The following is a 22,984-nucleotide window of genomic DNA, read 5'->3' as shown; positions in this document are numbered from 1 at the left end:
TATACACACAAACACATACAGTCAGACACACAGAGAGACAGAGACACAGTCAGACACACAGAGAGACAGACACACACAGACACACAGAGACACACACACACACAGAGACACACACACACAGAGACACAATCTAAACACGGTGTGAAAGCCCATGCGAGTGCAGGAAGTCGTCTGTGTGTAAAAGCCTGAGGTTCTGTCCACATTCTCTGCTCTTTGGAGAAGAAGCCAAAGCTCCAGTTATGGTATTATGCAGCGTGAGAGATCAGACTGGGGTCAGACGTGACCGCAGCATTACCCGGGATTAGATATCACAGGGTTTGTGTAGAAAGCTCGCTTCAGCACGGACACACTTCCCGCTCTTTCCGCTCGCTCGCAGCTCTGTAGAGTGAACTACAACACAGAGCCTGAGCTCTAAATTTAGCTGTAGATCTGGACTGAAGTCACTGTGAGGGTCTCTGGGCAGATGCACTTGGACATGCGGTTGCTAAGCAGAGATAGAAGAGGAACAGTAGAGTCCAGGAGCGTCGCGGCACGTCTCGACCCGAGTCTGCAGAAAATCTGATCTCAAAAAGCTGCACGCTCCTCCGCGTATCACAGAGTTGGCTTGATTCTGTGTTAAGTCCTGCAGGATCTGTCTTGTTAATAATGTGTGGATGAACTAGCTTAAAAATATTCCTCCAATAGAGAAGCAATGGAAGAAAAACTGCTTGTTGCTCTGACTGTGAGCCTGTAATCACTTCATCTGCTGCAGCCACTGAAGACTCCATACAAATCCTACTAACATGTACACACTCCATCTCGAGATATCGCTGCAACAAGACTCTCGGATGAACAGACAGACGGATAAACAGACAGATGGACAGGCAGATGGAAAGGCAGATGGACAGACAGACAAAACGACAGATAGACAGACAAAAAGTCAGACAGGACAGACAGACAAACAGATGGACAGAAAGTCAGAAAGATGGACGAATGGACAGACAGACAGACGGACAGACAGACATGCAAAAAGTCAGACAAACAGGACAGAAAGTCAAAAAGACAGACAAACGGACAGACAGACGGGACAGACAGGAGAGAAAGTCAAAAAGACGGACAAACGGACAGACAGACAAAAAAACAGACAGGACAGAAAAACAGAAAGATAGATGAGCGACAGACAGACAGACCGGACAGACAAAAAAAAACAAACAAAGGCAGGCAGAAAGACAGACAGGCGGACGGATGTACGGACAATCAAGCTGCAGTTGCAACCCCACCTCCATGGAGAAAGAAGACTAACTCTGCAGCACACAGGCTCCTCAGTGAGAGGACACAGCTCCAGGAGTGATCAGAGCAGACGAAGGTTAATTGAGGTGAACTTTAGCGCTACACATGAGTGACAGAAAACAAAAGATTGAGTGGTGCGCTCTTCACTCTCTCACACCTCCACCCAGAGAGGGTTATTATTAAACAGAGGGCTGTGTGCAGCTCCTCAGAGCATCTCTCACACCGCGCCAGGGCGGGACGTGTCCTTTCACTGCAGTACCTCTCCCAGGGACAAACGACTGCTGCTCTCACGCGTCAGGGTTCGCGTCAGGGTTCACGTCAGGGTGCTAAAGTTTTTAATTATAGTGACAATAAAAAAACACAATACACTACCGACATATCACTGATATAGGTTTAGGGCAAATAAAATAAATAAACTTGTTAAATATTTTTTTAAAATTACTGCAAATAAATTCTTAATACATTTATTCATAAATAATACACCAATCAGCCATAACATTACGACCACCTGCCTAATATTGTGTTGGTCCCCCTTTTGCTGCCAAAACAGTCCTGACCCATCATGCACTGTGTATTCTGACACCTTTCTATAAGAATCAGCATTAACTGTTAGCAACAGTAGCTCGTCTGTTGGATCGGATCACACGGGCCAGCCTTCACTCCCCACATGCATCAATGAGCCTTGGCCGCCCATGACCCTGTTGCCGGTTCACCACTGTTCCTTCCTTTTGATAGATACTGACCACTGCAGACCGGGAACACCCCACAAGAGCTGCAGTTTTGGAGATGCTCTGATCCAGTGGTCTAGCCATCACAATTTGGCCCTTTGTCAAACTCGCTCAAATCCTTACGCTTGTCCATTTTTCCTGCTTCCAACACATCAACTTTGAGGACAAAATGTTCACTTGCTCACTGATATCTCCCACCCACTAACAGGCGCCATGATGAGGACATAACCAGTGTTATTCATTTCACCTGTCCTTATTTGTTATTTATTTCCTAATGTTATGGCTGATCGGTGTATAATACTGCTTGGGAAGTGCAGTTGAAACCATCACAGCTTGCTGTAACACAAACACAATCCTAAACTGGAATATGAGTAGAAATCTGTTGTTGTGTCTGTAATAGGAGTGAAGTGTGTGTGTGTGTGTGTGTGTGTGTGTGTGAGAAACTTCATTACAAGATTTCACAAATGTGCTTTTTCAGTATACGCAGCATGGTGGTATGTCTGTCGCTCATTATCTCGAACTCGGAGCAAGTGTAAAATAAGACGGATCGGCTGTCCAGATGCGAGCGATCTCCTCACGACATGTACGGCTTTATCAGCGGTGCGGACGGATGTAGGACACGGACACCGGGGTCAAATCTCCAGACCTCTCTCGCTCACACAGCATTCCCGAGAAACCCCATCACTCAGGCTCCGCCCCCTGGAGTGGAATATAGATTTCTTCCTCACTTTTACTATTCTTACAGTTGGTCACACTGCGAGAAGACTCCCAAAAGAGAAGGTAAAGATTTCACTAAAGCAGCACAGACACTACACGAATCCTCTCAGCCAGATGATCATCTCCCGCTGGGAAATGGAGCGCTTTAAGAATGCTGCGTATTTCCACGTGCATGACCGGACATGTCATTTCCTGGAGGGTCAGACAGCTCTTCTGCGCTACAGGAAGACAGAGACACACCCCTACAGAGGGGAGAGGAAGGAGAGGAGAATAAGGAAGGAGGACGCAGAGGAATGAAATGCGGATGCGATGTGAACGGAGCGTAGCTGTGTGTTTAGTCAGACGGTCATGGAGGAGGAGGAGGAGGAGGAAGAGGAGGAGGACATCCTGAGTGGTGTGTGTGTGCTACATTAATCACAAGGCTAAATCATCACGTTGTATGGGATTTCACAAGCAGCTCCAGGCGTTTGATGACAGTATCATGAATCGCTGATAGATTGCCGACGCGATGGCTGACGAGTTAGACGCTTTAAACGCTTGACGGAAAATTGCGAGTGCTGTGGAATATCGCCGAGCTTGACGGAAAAAAGAGAGTCTAAATGCTTTCAGATGGAAACATCATGTAGCGATAATACAGCTTACAGACACACACACACAAACACTCGCACAGACACTCGCTCAAAGAAGCTTACACATACTCTCAAAGAAACTTACATTCTCACAGACACTCGCACACATGCACACACACACACACAGACAGACAGACACACACACACACAAACACTCGCACGCTAACACACACTCACACGCACTCTCACTCACAGACACACACTCACACGCACTCTCGCACACTCACACGCACTCTCGCACACTCACACGCACTCTCACACGCACACTACAAACAATTCCGTGATCAGCCTAAACCCCACGTTTTTGCAGTGGGGAGGAAGCTGGAGAACCCAGAGGAAACCCCTGAAGCACGGAAATCAAACCCTGAACCCTGGAGGTGTGAGGACAACTTACTAACCACTGATCCATATTCAATGTGTGGATTACATTAAGAAAAATAGATACATTAAGAAAAAATGTCATGGAGAAGGTGATCACAGCTTGGTGTCTTGATCAACAAGAATATAATAAGTACATACCTCTACATAAAAACTACCTAATATTATTATGAATGAATACCTCGTATTTACTTCATTTAGTAAACATTCCTGAGCTGGATAGAGGTCATTAATTCAAAATAAATGATCTATTTATGCTAGAGCATAATCCTTATATATATAACTGATGACTAGTTATATGACTTCAAGCTGCTTGCTCGTGGTTTACATTACAAACCGACTACATGGCCTTTAAACCTCAGCTATTTTTTCATGATGCACGTGTAATGTTTGTTCATCGTTACTGCAGTAACGTCCCCGAGTTCTGCGATATGTAAATACACCCTCCAACACGCAACAACTTATTCACATCGTGAGCATGGGATGGCGTCGCCGTAGGCGTCTCAAATAATCATAGCATTCACATCATGCAGCCGAAGTACAGTGGAATATTCTGCGACTGAAACATGACCATAAAAGCGATCCAGCAGCCGTGACGCAGGCTGGAGGCAGACGCACTCCTCCGTGTTTGCTCCTGGAACTATCTGCCTGTGCTGATGTTCAGATACGAGACATAAACGATCGTTACTACATGTCCAAACATCCGTCCTAAAATAGCCTGGGGTGAGGATGCCTCAGGGATAAGCGAACGAGTTCAGTTCTGCAGAGAGCGAGCGGGAAGAGGAGAGAGAAGCGATGCAGAAAAGTCACAGCAGGGCAAAGGAATGCGCTTCCTAATGAGAGACGCTGGAGGAGGCAGTGACCCCGGACCGCTGACAACAACCCTCGGATTCAGACGCTGAAAGCTCCACATGAGCAGGTCTTACTGTCTGGTGGACTCAATGAGACGCTGAACATCACGTCCAGCCGTATCCTGAAAACCATGTCAACCGTGCAGGCTTCAAAGCAGACATGTCCGTCCACTCACACACACACACACACACGCTGGGGGTTGTTTAGCGTGACTACAGAAACGCTGGGTGATGAACAGGTTATGATTTCAGGCTGGAGTTGCTGAGTGAGTAATAACTTTCAGACTCAGACATCAGCTGACGGTGGCTATAAAGTGGAAGGGTGTGAGTGTGTGAGTGTGTGTGTGTGTGAGAGAGAGAGCCACAGTGTTGCACACACTATCATTCTACAACAACCGGCCCGGTTTAAATTTCCAGTCTTTCTCCAGTATATCAGTGACGCCCACAAAACTCCATATAAGGTAATGCTCACAAAGCTGAAATGACAAGCAAAAGGCAAAACTAGACTTTCTCTGATGTAGAAGCGAAGGTTATTTTTACTTATTATACTCACGTCTAAGCAAACATTACTTAACAACCTAACAGGTTCAGATGTGGATCGTTAAATAACAGAAACAAAGAATTTGATATGAAAATGGAGAGAAATATAAGACCTGTTTTATCCACTTCACACTTGGGTTCCTCCAGGATTTCATGGTGGGTGTTTTTGTGATTGTTGTGATGTTGCTGTGGCCTTGTTCAAATTTTGAGATGTAATTTGGGATTTTTGTGCCTTTATTTTTTTGAGGAAAACTACTCGAATTGGTCAAGCACAGGATTCTTCATTGTAACTCCTACTAGAGAGGACACATGGGTAAATACACTGATTAGGCATAACATCATGATCACTGCCAGGTGAGGTGAATAAGACCGATTCTCACCTCAGCATGGCACCTGTTAGTGGGTGGGATATATTAAGGAAGTAGGTGAACATTTTGTCCTCAAAGTTGATGTGTTAGAAGCAGGAAAAATGGACAAGAGTAAGGATTTGAGCGAGTTTGATGAAGGGCCAAATTGTGATGGCTAGACCACTGGATCAGAGCATCTCCAAAACTGCAGCTCTTGTGGGGTGTTCCCGGTCCGCAGTGGTCAGTATCTATCAAGTGTGCTCCAAGAAAGGAACAGTGCTGAAGCGACAGGGTCATGGGCGGCCAAGGCTCATTGATGCACGTGGGCAGTGAAGACTGGACCGTGTGATCCGATCCAACAGACAAGTTACTGCTGCTCAGATTGCTGAAGAAGTTAATGCTGGTTCTTATAGAAAGGTGACAGAATACACAGTGCATGACGGGTCAGGGCTGTTTTAGCAGCAAAAGGGGGACCAACACAATACTAAGCAGGTGGTCATAATGTTATGCCTGAACGGCGCACATTCTCTGTTCAACACGTGAATGGAAGAGAACTGAATGTGTGTTGTCACACAACAAGATGTCTTGATCCAAATCTGTGGAAATTTTGAAAAATTGTCCTTAGAATATAACAGGATTCGACTGACTTTGTACGTCTGTGATCGCAAAAGCACAAAATCCTGAAGGAACTTAATATTTACTTGTTTTTCCCCATATTTATTATTTTCTTAAGTTACTTCCTGTAACAAGAAACAACCGTTTTTTCCACAATTATCTGTTTAAGCTGAACAGCGTACAGACTTTGTATAAAAGTGCAGCAACTCATCACAACTCATATGACCTGAAGCTGCTCTAATGAGGTACGTTTATTTCCCGCAATATTAAAGGATTTTCATAAATTTCTTATACACAAGCCCAAATACAACCGTGATAAATGAGGCCTGATGATACAACATCCTCACACACACACACACACACACATCAATTCAATTCCACTGCCCCAGACCTTTCACAGGGGCAGATTTAACCCTGGTGCAATCGGTTAATGCTGACTTCTCCAAATATAATTTTTTTTGTAGATTTGATTTAGATTTTTCTACAGACGCTTTGAGATGAAATCTTTTGGCTCACACATGTTTATAAAACTAATCTGAAAACAGATTACTCATTACGCATTTGTACTTTGTACATTTTAACCTGTACTACATTGAAAAAAAAAATAAACAAAACACACACACACACACAGGTTAAGAGACAGTGATAGTGTTGAGTGTTTGCGTCACATCCCTGAACTGTGTGTCCCCTTGCAGCTTCACTTACTGGTGTGTGTAAAGGCCGTCCAGTCTAACAATCTCATTTAAAATAATCACTGGTTTCCTGCTCAGCCTTGAACTGGGTTTCTTTTTTCCAGTCATCGTCATAAGAGTTAACTGTTTGAGGCACAGAGTATTTACATTGTAAAATCCTTCATCTGCCGAGAGAAACTCAATCGCTCAATTAATTAATTAACTGCCAGCATTTCTTTACAAACTCTATTTAACCTCCAAGTGCTAGTGAGATGGATAATACAGATACCACAATAGATGCTATTACCCACAATCGTTAAACTAATCCCATCAATTCAAGACACTGTGAGAAGAATAACTCAGTGTGTGTGTGTGTGTGACTTTTCTTTGTCATCGCTCTCAGATAGGATGTGCTCGTTTAGAGATAAGGAGAAGCATGTATGCGGGGCAGGATATCAGTTCAGATCAGCAGCGTGCTACAGCGCAGTACATCTGACTGTTCTTGCATAGAGATCAGCTCAACTGGACACCTGACTGGACACCTGACCATCACACCCATATGTGCTTGATGAACATCCCAATCCAGATTTAATCCTCTTTGCTGTTATAATGAGCCCCATTTTGGAGATGTTGGAGCGTGGCTGTGGAGATTAGTGATCATTCAGCTACAAGAGCATTAGTGAGATCAGACACCGATGTTGTAAGAGTGAGGAGGTCTGGGGTTCAGTCAGTGTTCCAGTTCATCCCAAAGTTGTTCAGTGGAGTTGAGTCAGAGTCAGGGCTCAGTGCAGGACACTCCAGTTCTTCCACTCCAACCTTCTCACACCATGTCTTCATGGAGCTCTGTGCTTCGTGTACAGGGGCATTGTCATGCTGGAACAGGGGTTGAGTTCCAGTGAAGGGGAATGATAATGTTACAGCATATATCTATACAATTGTGTGCTTCCAAATTTGTGAAACCAGTTTGGGGTAGAACGAAACACGTATGGTTGGGATGGTCAGGCATCAGGTGTCCACAAACTTTTGGTCATTACGATTTATGAGCTTATGACTCAGTGATGTCATTTGAAATTCTTTAGTTGTCTCGTAAAAAAAGACAAAAAAGTGCACCGCCCTGTTCCCTGAGTTTTTCTCATTTCACATTTTTTCACCTTAGAAAGAATTGCCATAAATCATACAGTAGCTGCGTGGTGTGGATCGGTCCAAACTCATTAAACTTAAGTCTGTCGAAAAAGTGGGCGTGGTCACCACGCGGCTATTTTCTTATATACCGTGTGTATTGTTCAGTTTAGTTCCAAAATCCCTCTGTTTTGTAGTGATATAATTACATATAAAGGTCACAATCTTTAAGTGAATTTTGTAACAGCTAAAATTATTCTTATAGCCTGTATAGACACAGTAATCTGTAATATTATCAATGAGGAAAGCTGTAAATTAAACTACCCAGACATCAGCAGAGATGTATTTTTGGACCCCTATCAGAACTGACAGCCTCCCGATGTACTGGAAATGGCACGCATTGTTCTGGAGATGGTTTATTTTGTTGATTAGGACAGTTGGGCAATTTTCAGCCACAAATACATGCATACTACAGAATAAATAATGCATGAGTACATCGCAATTTTTTGTTCAAGTCAGAGTCGCTTCTGGCTTCGTGCACTCATGACAATTTGACAAGATTCTAAAGTTTCCTGTAGTGCCACTGTGCTGTGTAAAATGTTGTACCAGGGCAGATATGTAGAGATGGATTCTCAAATATTTTCCTGTCAGGCTGCAGGAGACAAACGACTTAAACCCCACAGGAGAGTCAGAAAGCTGCAAAGACTCGGAGGCGGTGACCCGTGGCAAGCTGCAGTTCGGATGCGTCGGAGGACTTGCTGCACTTAATGCAGCGGAATAGGAGGTTGATTCTGATGAGTCAGTGGCTTGGGAGAGGATTCGGTCATCAGTGTTCCCTGTGGAATCAGCAGTGTGGAGTGGACTGGACCGGCCGTGCTCAGCCCGGCTCAACCCAGCCTAGCCAAGCCTAGTATGGAACCGGTGCCACCCAGCCCAGTATGGAACCGCCCTGCCCAACCCAGTTACACCCTGCCCAGCCGGTAACACCCTGCCAACCAGGTGTCGCCTTGCCCAGCCCGGTTATGTCCAGCCCGGTTACGCCCAGCCTGGTTACGCCCTGCCCAGCGCCACCCAGGCCAGCCCAGCACCAACATTCCAACCTCCTCTTGGTGAAAGGATTCATAAGTGGTACAAGGCACCTTACAAAAACAATCCAGCATTTCAGCTTTATTGCATCAAGATGATTGGAAGAGAAATAATTACATCAGGGGAAGCTTGATTCTGGGACATCAGGATGGTCTTGGGACGGTAACGGAGAACCGTTTTTTCAGTCTGACTACAGATAATACCTTCGCTTCAGAACAGTGATTTTGAGCGAGCCATAGTGTTATAATTCTTGACCTTTCCACTCATAGCATGAGAGGTTTGTTGTACGCCCTTTGAAGTCATGCGACAATTTTTGAGTCTAAAATAACCCACAGCTTTAAAGACACCTATACAGGTCAGGAAAAACAGAGTGCATCATCTTTATAAGGATTTCCTCACACTGCTGAGACTACAGACAGCGATCGCAGCCCTCCTTCACCCGCTGCTACCCCGAACTCAAAGCAGCGACTGTGCAATAGTCAACAGTGCCGGCTTCAAAACTGCATAGCTCACCCACCCCCGGCTCAACCCCGGCTGAACTGAACATCATACAGAGGAATGCCAGAAGGGTCACATGCTCCGGATTCCTCAATGACTGTGAACATGAACACAATGTCTGGAAGCTGCGACGGCGTCCATGAGTGGGGTGAGAAGAACGAGAAAGAAAGCAAGAAGAAGAGTGAGAACGAAAGAGCCTCGAGCGAAGGACGAGTGAAGAAACTGAAAGACAGAAGAGTTAGGGAGGTTAGACGTGATGGTGGTGGAGTGATGAAACTCTTTACGGAAAACCTGCACCTTTAATTGCTCCTTACAGAAAACACGGCAAATTCCTGGACATTCACCAAAAATTCTATTAATTAATCATCCACTCCACCAAGTTCCTGCTATCAGTTTTAATCCACACCAACCTGGTGAAGGGGGGTGGAAGTGGCTTTGTTCTTCCACCAGCCCATATGTGCTAAACAAACGTTGTTCTGCATAATTCATGATCTCTGCCATAAAACAGGCCATGGCTTCCAGCGATCCGGTTTACAGGTCAGCCTGGGAAATTATTTACGACTATTTGTGGCTGCCGTGTTTACTGTTCCTACACACTCAGGCTGAGACAGACTGCTGAGTGGTGCGAGAGGGGTAAATTTAACGCCGACGGAACATCCCGCAGAAGCCGTTAAACCCAAGTGCTACACGTGAGAGGAAGAGATGCGGGAAAATAAACAATAATTTAATATAATATATAATATAATGGATCATTCTCGTCATGGCCCGTAGCCAAGGTTGAGACGTGGCGTGATGTGATGAGAAGTCTGAGCTGTAGCAGGCTGTGTGTCCTGGCTGCCACGTAAAGCAAAGGTCAGATTAAATATTCGGTGGCGCTCTGTGTGGACGGCAAGCGTTTGCAACGGAACTCCAACCCCCTCAGTTCCTCGCAAAGGTTGATGGCCTAGAGTGTGCGATAATGATTAACATGCGCACACACATCCAGCACGTGGACACTGATTCACCAGGGCATCACTTCTTCCCTCGGCCGTCATAAGGCACGTTATACAAGACGCTAAGATCGATCACAAACACGCGCCTTGCTTTCAGTTACTCAGAGAGTTTATTTAGAGGTCTTACATTTACATTTCTGGCATTTGGCAGATGCCCTTATTCAGAGCGACTTACAATTTCTCTCATTTTATACAACTGAGCAATTACGGGTTAAGGGCCTTGCTCAAAGGCCCAGCAGTGGCAGCTTGATGGACCTGGGATTCAAACTCACAACCTTCTGATCAGACACCAAACACCTCAACACCACTAAGCTACCTCATCCCACATACTTAAACTCAAAATCATGTTACAAACAGCTGTGGATGAATAGAGGGTCTAACTCTATTCCCAAACTTCCAGCAGAAAAAGCCAAAAGAAAATGCGCCCCGGGCTTCCTACTCAGGAACTCGAGATGTTCATAATGACTGTTCAGAGGAGCAGAAATAAACGAAGAAGTGCTTCTTTGTGCTTGTTATATCAAGAATACATGTCCGTTCTCACAGTTAGCATGCAAGCTTGTTGCTCAGAAAAGATGAACAAGGAGATGTCTGTGGGTTTTGTTCAGTTGGTAGCTTTAACTCAAGGAGGTCAAGAATGGTGGGTCAGACCCAGAGCCTGGCTTCACCACTAGAAGGTAAACTCCATCACAGACGTGTTTACCAACTTTTAAAAAGGACCTTCTGCACCACAGTTTTTACCCCCTGTGGTAGGTGTGATATCTGCCATAAACTAAACTCCTTAGTAATTCTGTTCATTTACAAGTCTAGGCTTAAGAGGCTAGAAATGAAACGCAGCTATGGTTTGTTTGCTTTCTATTTCGTGTGGCTTCTGGATGTGGGAAGGATTTTGTGGTTTGCCATCAAAACACGCTGAAACACGCTGTTACACACCACGAGAACTGCAGACACCACAATAGTTCGATTTTTTTTTTTTTTATCAGAATCAGAATCAGGTTTATTGGCCAAGCATGTTTTTCACACACAAAGAAATGGGTACCAGCTTTTGGAGACCCTTAAAAATACAGAAATAAAATAACTACACTATACATTTAATTTACAAACAATGCAAATAAGTTACATCTATGAAATATATATATTATTTATAATAATAATAATAAAAAATTAATAGATTATTATTTATTTATTAATAACAGTAAATTATATATATTAATAATATATATATATATAATAATTATATATATAATAATTATATATATATATATATATATATATATATATATATATATATATATATAAATATATATATATATATATATATACACATATACACACACAAGTAATTTATTTATTTTTTATTTTTTTCCATTTAGAGGAAAGAACAAAACTGCTTCTAACGATATCCTGACAAATTTTTCTTTAGGCGGTTAACAATTAAAGTGGATTTTCTTATTATCTATTTTAAAGCATTAAAAAAACTCAAACCCTTTCACAATAAAATTAACCTAATAATCATGTCTCTTTATATGTAAACGTTCTATTTAGAAATAAAAATCCTTTTCTAATCCAATTCCGGTGTGTTCTTCATCCCGAGATTGATTGATTTTTTTCCTCAGATATCTGATCTAAAAAAATTTTTTGGCCTAATTTGGTGTCGTGATCAATATTAGAACGAAATACAAAATATTTAATATTAGGCCACGTGGACGGGTCAGCCCTCGGTGGACGGCTTGGATCACAGGATATCTGAAACATTTTACTGTTAATGTGAAGCTGTAATTTATTCTGCTGTTCAAGAAAACACATTCAAATGCAGATTTTTTGTTTTGCCGCTTTGTTATCGTGCGTTACTGAAACACGCGAGCGGAACGAGCGCAAAAGCAGCCGGTTCGAGCGACCGGTTTATCACCAGACCTTGCATGGAGTGAAGTTAAAAAGAAAAAAAAAGAAAGAAAGAGGAAAAGAACGAAAGAAAGTGAACAGGTTTATGTCATGCTGCAAACTCACTGCACTGGAGGAGAATGAAACGATGATAAATAATAAGAGGTTTTTTTAATCCTTATGATGCTGTTTGTGTCAGCATGGGTCTGGGTCACAGACACCATCATCTGGTGAGCATGTTAAGGTAAACACAGCTGTTTAGCAGCAATAAGCAAAGCAACAAAAAGAGAGAGAGAGAGAGAGAGAGAGAAAGAAAGAAAGAAATCAGTGCTTAAGAATTTACTGTAGGTCTGTGCGAGTTGAATGAAAAACAGTGAGAGACTTTTTCAGTAACCATGGCTTTATGTTCTCACATAATTGCATCCAGTCCTTCTTGTACATTAACACAACAATGCCTACTAAACCCGCCCCATTAATCCCTTATCCCCAAGCACTGAATCCCAGGGAGTAGGAGGGGGAAAAAACACCAAAAAAGCTGTTTAAAACACACACACACACACACACACACGAAACAAGAAAATCTGAGAGTTTTTTTCTTCTGTTCACGACTGTGCTGACTGCTGACTTCTTTCGCTTCAGGAATGAACACAGAGAGCTGAAATCGAGAGAGGGAATTTTTCAGGATTTCCTTTAACTTCTAATGAAATTACTCACAGCTGCCTCCGGCTCAAGGCCACATGTTTTTTTCACGGGAACAAAAAAGGAAAAGGAAAAGAAAACCCTCGCCGTGACCGCAAATCCCATCCGACTCCGTTCAGGTGTTCTTCTTTAACTGAGATTAGTGCTCTTGACTGTCTGACTGTCTGTTCTGCCCCGAGACCCCCCGCTCGTGTCTGGTGTACGAAAAGAAAAAACACAACAAAACAGATTTGCCATTGTGAGAAAAATCGAAGCGACTTAAAGACGAGTGGGGAAACAGAACCGTAAAATACTCCTAATGGTCCGAGGAATTCGGGGAGTTCCGCCAGGATTCCGAGTCTCCTTCTTTTTTTCTTCCCCTTTTGTGGAACATCGATCCGGAGCGACTACTGTACAAGAGGGTGATGTGTTTTCATAAACAAATGTAAAACTAAAACCCCAGAGGGAAAAAAAAAGAACAGGTTGGGGTGTGTGTGTGTGAAAAATGTAATTAATTAATTAATTAATAAATAAATAAATAAATAAATAAATAAAAAAAAAAAAAAAAAAAAAAAAAAATTCAATCTCCTGTTTTAATGGAGGAATGTGTCTTGGCTCCGGCTCCAAACTCACCCCTGAACCCCGTCACCCTGCAGCAGGCTTCTCCTCTACACTATTCTCTCCACGCCGCTAGCTTTCATTTTCCGCCGATCCTAGTGAATTTACTGAAGCTAGCGCATGCCGCGTTATTTTCGTAGCACAGCCTGGAACACGGTTTTTCCACTAAAACCAGAGAGATTTGTGAACAAAAACAAACAGTCGTGTCCTAATTGACATAATACACACTTTTCTCATCAAGCGCCATCAGCTGGTAGCCACGCCCCCTTCTAATACGTAATGACCACTCACTCACTGACAGATTCACTTCCTCCATCGTCGTGATTGTTGTCATGATCTTTTTCTCAAATACATAAGACCACTCTCGCTGTGCACATGGTTGGTTTAGACTACTTTAATCCAGATTATTCTAAAAACGCTCCACGTGCACTGTCGTTTTCCAAATAATGCTCGTCCACATGGAAACGTCTGAAACTGTACACCGACCAGGCATAACATTATGCCTAATATTGTGTTGGTCCCCCTTTTGCTGCCAAAACAGCCCTGATTCGTCGAGGCATGGACTCCACTAGATCCCTGAAGGTGTGCTGTGGAATCTGGCACCAAGATGTTAGCAGCAGATCCTTTAAATCCTGTAAGTTGAGAGGTGGAACCTGCATGGGATTCTTACAGGACACTTTTGATAGATACTGACCACTGCAGACCGGGAACACCCCACAAGAGCTGCAGGTTTGGAGATGCTCTGATCCAGTGGTCTAGCCATCACAATTTGGCCCTTTGTCAAACTCGCTCAAATCCTTACGCTTGTCCATTTTTCCTGCTTCTAACACATCAACTTTGAGGACAAAATGTTCACTTGCTGCCTGATATATCCCACCCACTAACAGGCGCCATGATGAGGAGATAATCAGTGTTATACACTTCAGTGCTCAGAATGTTATGGGTAGTGAGAGGTGAAAACATAAAAACGTTTGGTTCTGCGTCATTTCAGTCAGCCATCTCTTTTTAAAAAACGCACCAATGTTGAGAAAAAGCAGAGTTTTTAAAGAGACAGGTGGAGTCGTTGCTGTGAGAAACAGAAGAATACAAGTTATGTGTTTTGAATTGTGTGGGTCTTATGATAAATCAGTCATTGTTTTTGAATATCAGTCTGAGCTACAAGGTAAAGCTCTGTTTACACTGGAACAAAAACACAGAATTTATCCGGACTGATATGGACGTAGAATCAAAACGGGTTTTTAAGAAATCGAACACTGAATAAAAATAACTAACTTCTTAATAACTAGACTTCTACTCAAAGTATGTATGCGATTTCACAAGATCTCACACTTATTCACCACACTCGCGTCACTGCTTCACTTCCTGCTGAATACAATCTACAACTCGCTGAAAACCAGTCGTGACGTTGTGGTGTGGTGTGTAGCTGCTCAAGTAGAACCAAGCTCATTGACGGTCATCAGAAAGACGACGCAGTGGGGGCTCAAGTGGTTAAGGCTCTGGTTTTAGAATCGGGGTTCAAGCCCCAGCACCACCAAGCTCCACTGTTGGGCAACTGAGCAAGGCCCTTAACCCTCCCTGCTCCAGGGGCACTGTATCATAGCTGCCCCTGCGCTCTGACACCAACTTCCTCAGCTGGGATATGTGGAGAAAAGAATTCCACTGTGCTGTAATGTATGTGTGGTGATAATGAAGGCTTCGTGCTCTCAGTTCTTTCACATCGTGTTCAGTCTCTGAAAGAAAAGAGAAAAGTTGCCGGAAAAACAAAACACGCTGTCTATTACAATGAAGCGTGAACTATTAACACTTTTAAACAGTGTATAGTGTACAGCAAACGTCTCACACTGGTGTATCTGTTAAAGAGATACACTCGTGGCTCTAGTGTGAACCTCTCATCAACACTTTTACACTATTTCGATCGGTTCAGGATCGAGAAATGTTTGAACTCTCTAATAATTTGAGCTCCGAGTCACACCAGAGCTGTGTGCAGGCCAGCCACAGGACCTCGGTCAGACAAAGCGGCATTGTACTGCTGCGTCCCCTGTCCTTGTTCCTCAACACGCTCACAATACGACGAGTCTTCGTGTCGGACAACAAAATAATTCTGCTTCAAAACAGCAGTCACACGCTCTCTTATTGAGAGATGCAGGAAGGGCGAACGAAAACAAAACGACGACTTCATTCAGGAAAACATTATTATAGCTTTAGCCTCGTTAACTACAACATTCTTAACGATGATGAGGTTATCGCCAGAGCTCATCAGAAATGATCTACATTTGTTCAGTTTTGAATGTTATTGTCATGTCCCTCTCCACTGTGGTGCTTGATATGAAGCTCATATGAAGGTAGACACTACGAGCTTTAAGAATTTGTAGCATTTTATAAATATCTTGGTTTTTACCTAGCCTATTGAAGGCGATATATATTCGAAAAGTACTTCCAGAGAATAAAAAACTAATTTTTTCCCCTCAAATAAAAGTTTCTAATGCTTCAAATTACATGTTGATATCAAACCAATTTCTGCTCTCTGACACGCCCCAAAAATTTATCATCTTCAACCACTGAAATTCAGTGTAAGGATATCCAACAGAAGGAAAAAAACAAAAGCCACACTGTAAGCTCAAGTCCTGACTCATTTTAGATCAGATCCGAATTCATTTGTCTATACTGATTATAATTATCCGACATGCAGAGACTTCAGTCTTCTTCAGAAAGCATTATATTGACATCAGGTTCTGGGGTAATTTGTTATTCCACAGGAGCTCCACTCCGAATATGTTTCCGTCCAGATCGGCTGTTTTTATGCCAGACTCGGCGCCCGTATGATTATTTGTGCCTCAGATACACATGTCCGTGATTTTCTATACAGATGTTGCATTGTGTTGAAGAAATTCTGCTACTGCTTGCCTGTAGCGTGTATCAGTAGCCCTCCTCCAGATATGGAGCACTTCCCTGATCCTGAAATGGAAAACGGATGCTTCTCTAGGATTATTGTTTAATTGTGTTGTTTAGATTGTTGCTGGAAATTTCACTTCAGAAGATGAAATCCTCCAGATGTCATGTTGTGTATGACCATGTTATGTGAGTAATCCAAGCATGTAGAAAGTCTAACCAGTCAGAAACTCGCTCCTCTGTGGTCATTTCATGGCAGTCCTGATGCACGAGCTACTGATGAGACAGATAAAAAGCATTACTCCAGCTGTCCTCCTGAGAAACTAACACAATAACTAGACAACAATCTAAGTATGGTTCAGTAGTTGTGTACTCTTGCTACACACTCAAAGGATTTTGGGATGCAGCATTAAATTCAATAGGAACCCTTCAGAGCAGATGTTAGTGACTGTCCTGAACTGGATGCAGCTCCACAGATCACACCCCAGCTCCTGAGGTATGAGTTGAGAGAGAGGTTTCACTCTGTTCCCCATCAGTGTGTAAAGCCTGACCGCTTGTGACCAATCACTGATCACCAATTTCCCCCAACCACCAATCGCCACTGATCACCACTGATCCCCAAACATCAACCACAGATCGCCACTGATCCTCAACCACGTATTGCCAATGATCCCCAACCATCAACCACAGATCACCACTGATTGCCAACCACCAATCACTGATCACTACTAATCCCCAACCACTGATCAACACTGATCACCAACCACCAATTGCTGATTACCACTGATCCCCAACCACCAATTATGGATTTCCACTGATCCCCAACCACAGATTGCCAATGATCCCTATCCACCAACCACTGATTGCCAATCCCCAATCACTGATCCCTACTTTTCTGCAACAACCAGTGATCAGCTCTGTTCCTTAATGACCAAACACTCCCACCTATTCTACAGTTTCATTCTTTTTTTCTTGGAGATATTTGACAAGTAACCCTGTCCTTCATGACTAATCACCATCAATCTCTTCTTTTTTGTCTGTAAATGAAAGATTGCACTCTTACTTTCTATTCTGATTAAACTCTATTCAATTCTACTATATAACATCAGAGCAGTGGGAAGTTTACCCAGTTTACCCAACACTGCACAAAACCCTTCCCCTGTTGGGGCAACAACACACAAACTACCCCAGCATTACTTACTGCTGTAGTTCTACTGCTCCATCACTAACCAGCTAACACTGTGCTGCACTCCTCAAACACACACACACAGATACAAAACACACTCACCAACAGACCAACACACACAAAAGACCTACACACACTAACAGTCTAATACACACAAACTAGCAGACGCTAACAGACTAGCACATGCATTAAGAGTAACACACACACCAACACAGAGCAACACACACACAGAGTAACAAACACAAATAGACAGACACAAACACTCACACAAAAGACCTAACACACTAACACAGACACTAACAGACTAATACACACAAACCAGCAGACACTAACAGACTAGCACATGCATTAAGAGTAACACACACACACACAAGCACCAGAGACGATAACACACTATTACCAGAGACTAAAACAGAGTAACAGACACACTAAAATACATACACACCACACACATACACAACACACACTCACCAACAGACTAACACACACAAAAGGCCTAACACACTAACACAGACACTAACAGACTAATACACACAAGAGTAACACACAGAGTAACACACAGAGTAACACACACATGAGCACCAGAGACTATTACCACAGAGACTAAAATACAGAGTAACACACACACTAAAATACACGCGCACACACACGACCTAACACACACTAACAGATACTAACAGACTAGCACATGTATTAAGAGTAACAACCACAACACACACCCTCTAAAATACATACACACACACTCACCAACAGACTGACACACTCACACTAGCAGACACTGACAGACTAATACACACAAACTAGCAGACACTAACAGACTAGCACATACACACACCAACACAGAGAGTAACACATGCACGCGCGCGCACACACACACACACACACACGAGCACCAGAGACTATTGCCACAGAGACTAAAACAGAGTAACAGACACACTAAAACACAGTAACAGACACACACTAAAATACATACACACCACACACACATATACACACACACACACACACACACACACACACACACACACACAGACAGACAGAGAAAGAGAAGCAGCTAGCCATGCTTAGCTAACATGTTTAGCTCCCCGGATACCCGGATAAGAGATGAGAACCCGAGCCGGTTATAACACACCCTGTACCGTTCGAAACACCACGCAGTAACTCACACACACACACTCTCTCTCACACTCACACACACACACATTCCCGGGACGTTTTATTCGACGGGAGAGAGCTCTTACCTGTCAGTCTGATTTTGATGCTTGACCCGTTCCTCCGAGTCCCAGGATTCGACATCACTCCTGAAAATAAATGAATCGGACTAACTTTCTCTCAGGCCCCGAGACGCCAACAACTCACAACCGGGCTCGACGCAATCCGACAAACCGGCGTCGGTGTGCGGGTTTTCCCCCCGGGGCGAGAAAAATAAAGATAAACCGAGATTATTTCCCCTCCAGAGAAGCCCCCTGCTCGTCGCTCCCGGACTGAAGAACATACGCTAACATTTTTCGAGCTCGACGGCGCGCTGACATCACGCTCGTGCACGAGAGTACAAAAAATAAAAAAAAAAGAAGTACGTGCGCGCCCACGACAACCGCGCCAGCATCCGGTCTGTAGAACCGTGCACTTGGCTACAATCCAAAATGGCGCCCTAATGGAGGTGTAGTGAACTACAAAGCGTGCAGATTTCCTTTTGGATTTCAGTGGTGTAGTGTACTTATAAAGGATGTATGGCCATCTGGGAGCTAATTAAGCTAATGTTGCCGCTGCTATTAACAGAATGTGATACACTCTTGTGTCGAAAAGTATATCCACCCCGGACTATGTGTTTCTTCCCCAAACTGGGGCCACATGGTTGGAAGGAGACGATTGTACAGAATGTCTTTAGTATACTGTGGCATGAAAATTTACGTTCAAGAGTCATTTCTGATATTTCCACCGCATGAATAATGTGCAGACATTCAGCTAAGGGTGTTTACACTGAAATAGTGTGAACAGTGAGGGAATTAAATCACTTTTAACACATGTACCTCTCTTTTTTTTTAAAGGAATCAAAAGTCCTTGGACAAAACTAACAATCACGATTGAAACCGCCATTCTTAATAGCCGCGGCGAATCCTTTGCCTGCCTGAAGTCTGGACCTGCAGGACGCTGGGTTTCTTCCCTTTGGATTCTCTGTCAGGTCTTTTACCTTCTGTTTTGCCTTCAGTCAGTGAAATGCATGCTCAAATGAATTCACTAAAAGTGTTTGACCTGGCCAGTGCAGAACATTCCACTTCTTTGCATTAAAAAAAGTCTTAAGGTTGCTTTCAGGGTATGCTTCAACTCTGTTTCCATTCTGTGCATGAGTTTTGAAGCATTTGGCTAAATCTGCGCAGATAATGTTTTGCTGTACACGTCACCCTTCTGCGTCAGTCACATCATCTATGAATACAGAGGAAACACTGCAATCACCAGTCGTATACACCTATGCCATAATATGAGGAAGTATGGTTTGGATCACGAGCAGTTCCTTCCTTCACCATGCTCTTCTCTTCCCATCATTCTGGTGCAAATTGACCTTAGTCTCAGATATCTATAGGGTATTGTTTTTAGATCTGTACATGGCTTTGGGGCTTACCAATAGTTTACATCTAGTTGTATGTCCTCTATAATAACTCTGGTGAAGTCTGCTCTTGATTGGCACAAATACAGCTGCTTCTGTTCCTCTGGAAAGGAATTCTCCACTTCATATGTTTTCCATGGGCTTCCAGGCATTTTGGTATTCCTGACCTCACCGGTGCTTTACTTCTTTAATATCAATTTGCAAAACTGATTTTGCCACACCTAATGTCTTTGCTATGTTTTTTGTTTTGATGATGGATTGCTTTACTGGCGGTGACAACTCTTTGGACGTCATATTGAGAGTAAACAACAATAGTTTTCAATGCAAATGACACATTCAATCAACACTAGATCTTTTTTCTCTACTTACTTCTAAGTGACATGATGAGGAAATAGCACTCACCTGGACAGGGAACAGCCGAACAGCCAAGTGTCCAATTATTTTGGTTCCTTTAAAAAGCGTAGACCAGATATAGAAAATGTTTGTCTTCACCAGATTTGTATAGAAATACTCTTAACTTCAAGCTGAAAGTCTGCATTATGAGAGTAGGCTCCAATATCCTGTGATAGACAGCTGGAAAAACTCTATCACTCACTGTATGAATCTTAATGGACCTGACTGGTGCTTGGATTATTAGTTGTCATCGCTACCTTAATGTTTCTCTGTTATTTTTAGCCTTTTATTTCAGATTCTTTGATTTCATATGGCAAAATAAAAAGGTTACTGGTTTTAAACACAAGACACTTGAATAGTTTGTTGACTTTTAGCCAAACTCCAAACCTATGTGTGTATTCAGCATATGGAAGCACTTCGAATGCTCACTAGCTAAATTAACGACTTGCTCTTTGTAACCTTCTACAGCCTTGTCTCCTTTTTAATATGAAGAAATAAACCGAATTTAGTAAGTTTGAACTTCATTTCGAATGAATGCTGCTTACAGCACAGGATAACGAAAAGCAGACGGATTTAGATCAATAAGACTTTCGAATGAAGGAAAGAAAAAACAAATCAAGAGGCTGAGAAACGCATGCTATTTTCTTCAAATATGAAATACTTGTCTACATATGTATCAACACAGAATGAATATAAAATGTTAAAAAAAAATATTGTTTTCTGAACATATGCTGTGGAGGTCAAGCCCTTTGGGTAGGCTGCGATGGACTGCATGCAGGACCTGGATCAATCTAAGCAGTGTGTTTCTTCAGAGATGAGAAAATGTTAACCCTGACACTGCTTACACCTTCACTGAGGTGGGATTCAGTATGATGTGCTACGCCAGGTCACCTGCAAACCTTCAGAAAGTATTCATGCAATCCATAGATAGATGCTAAACATGCATATCATTGATTGTTCAAGCTCGAGTCAGGAGGAATACTCAGAACAACAGACTGCAATACCGGCATTTTACAAATCATGCCATCTCACAAATATAGACCACCCATATGCTGCGTTTAATGAAGTGTTGAAGCCACAATTAGAGATTTGTAAAGCTGCATTTAGCGCTACTGCATTTATGTATACGCAGCGACTCTTGAAGATCGTCTCATTTAAATGCTTCATTTGGCAAATACCCCATCATGACTGACTGCAGGATGGTCTACTGAAAACTCAAGTAATACGGCCTAATAAACTGCACTCATTTACCACCTTGTAGTGTTGTTTTGCATTTCATGGCTTGCTTGTGTTGGCTTTAAGAACACGGGTTTGAAAGGAAAACTCTTGTTGTTTTTTCTATGATTCTGAATTACATTTCACACAACCACAGAGTTTATCATGAATATTTTATACAGACCTGTGTAAACAGACCTATAAATAGAAATAGACTTTGCGTTAAATGGTGTAACTGGCATGGCTCAACTATGCCACCTTCTGGAGGTAAAAACTACGACCTGTGTATTATGTACTCTACTTGTGAGTGCTGGAATTAATTCAATAAATCTGTGAATATTGCTTTATATACGGGGGAGAAGAAAAGTCTGAGAGCACTTAACATCTTTCATTACTAATAATATTACTGACAACAACTTGAGAGAAAAGCGGACTCTTTAAAACATTTACATGAATATGAGAGCTCGTCCTTTTTCTTTTCTTTTTTTCGCTTTAATGTAGTGTAAATCAAGCTGCATGACCTCCACAAGTTTGTGTAAAACCTTAATGATCCATTTCCATCATCTGAACACGTGCTTCAGTAGATGTTAGACATCTGGGAAGTCTGACCTTTTGTACAAAGCAGTTAACATGCTCAATATCACACGATTACACACACTTTAATAGAAACCTAGAAATAGTGCAGAATATTGAATAATAAATATTCTTCTATCCACTCTGACCCTCACTATCTATATATAACACTTCGTGAAGATGAATAAATGAATAAATGACCGTATCGAGACTCATCTTTAATCATTAACGATCACTATGAAGACAGTGTAGATGTAATTACATACAATTTCATTAAGATGTCTGAGCTCCTTTATATCTCTCTGGGAAATTCATCCATCCATCCATTTTCTATACCTGCTTTATTCCTAATTAGGGTTCTGCTGGAGCCTATCCCAGCGCACACTGGGCAAAAGGCAGGGGTAAACACTCAACAAGTCACCAGTCCATCACAGGGCCACACATACTCACTCCTATGGGCAATTATTAATTATTTACATTTATTAAAATTATCACAGTTAAGGAATGAG

General features: G+C 42.6%; 1 protein-coding gene across 3 annotated transcripts in view; it reads right to left on the bottom strand.

The window, feature by feature from the left end:
• Nucleotides 1-19,224, bottom strand: part of smurf1 (SMAD specific E3 ubiquitin protein ligase 1) — a 36,862-nt gene extending 17,638 nt beyond the window's left edge. For all 3 annotated transcript variants that reach the window (XM_058378429.1, XM_058378430.1, XM_058378431.1), the window contains exon 1: nt 18,931-19,224. In XM_058378429.1, coding sequence (XP_058234412.1) covers nt 18,931-18,985 — 55 coding nt within the window. In that variant the 5' untranslated portion in view covers nt 18,986-19,224. The remainder of the gene's footprint in view (nt 1-18,930) is intronic.
• Nucleotides 19,225-22,984: the final 3,760 nt, after the last annotated feature.

Source organism: Hemibagrus wyckioides, linkage group LG24, assembly GCF_019097595.1.
Source record: "Hemibagrus wyckioides isolate EC202008001 linkage group LG24, SWU_Hwy_1.0, whole genome shotgun sequence".
Classification (NCBI taxonomy): Eukaryota; Metazoa; Chordata; class Actinopteri; order Siluriformes; family Bagridae; genus Hemibagrus; species Hemibagrus wyckioides.
Note: the sequence above shows the minus strand (reverse complement) of the source record. Positions and strands in the feature narration are given on the sequence as shown.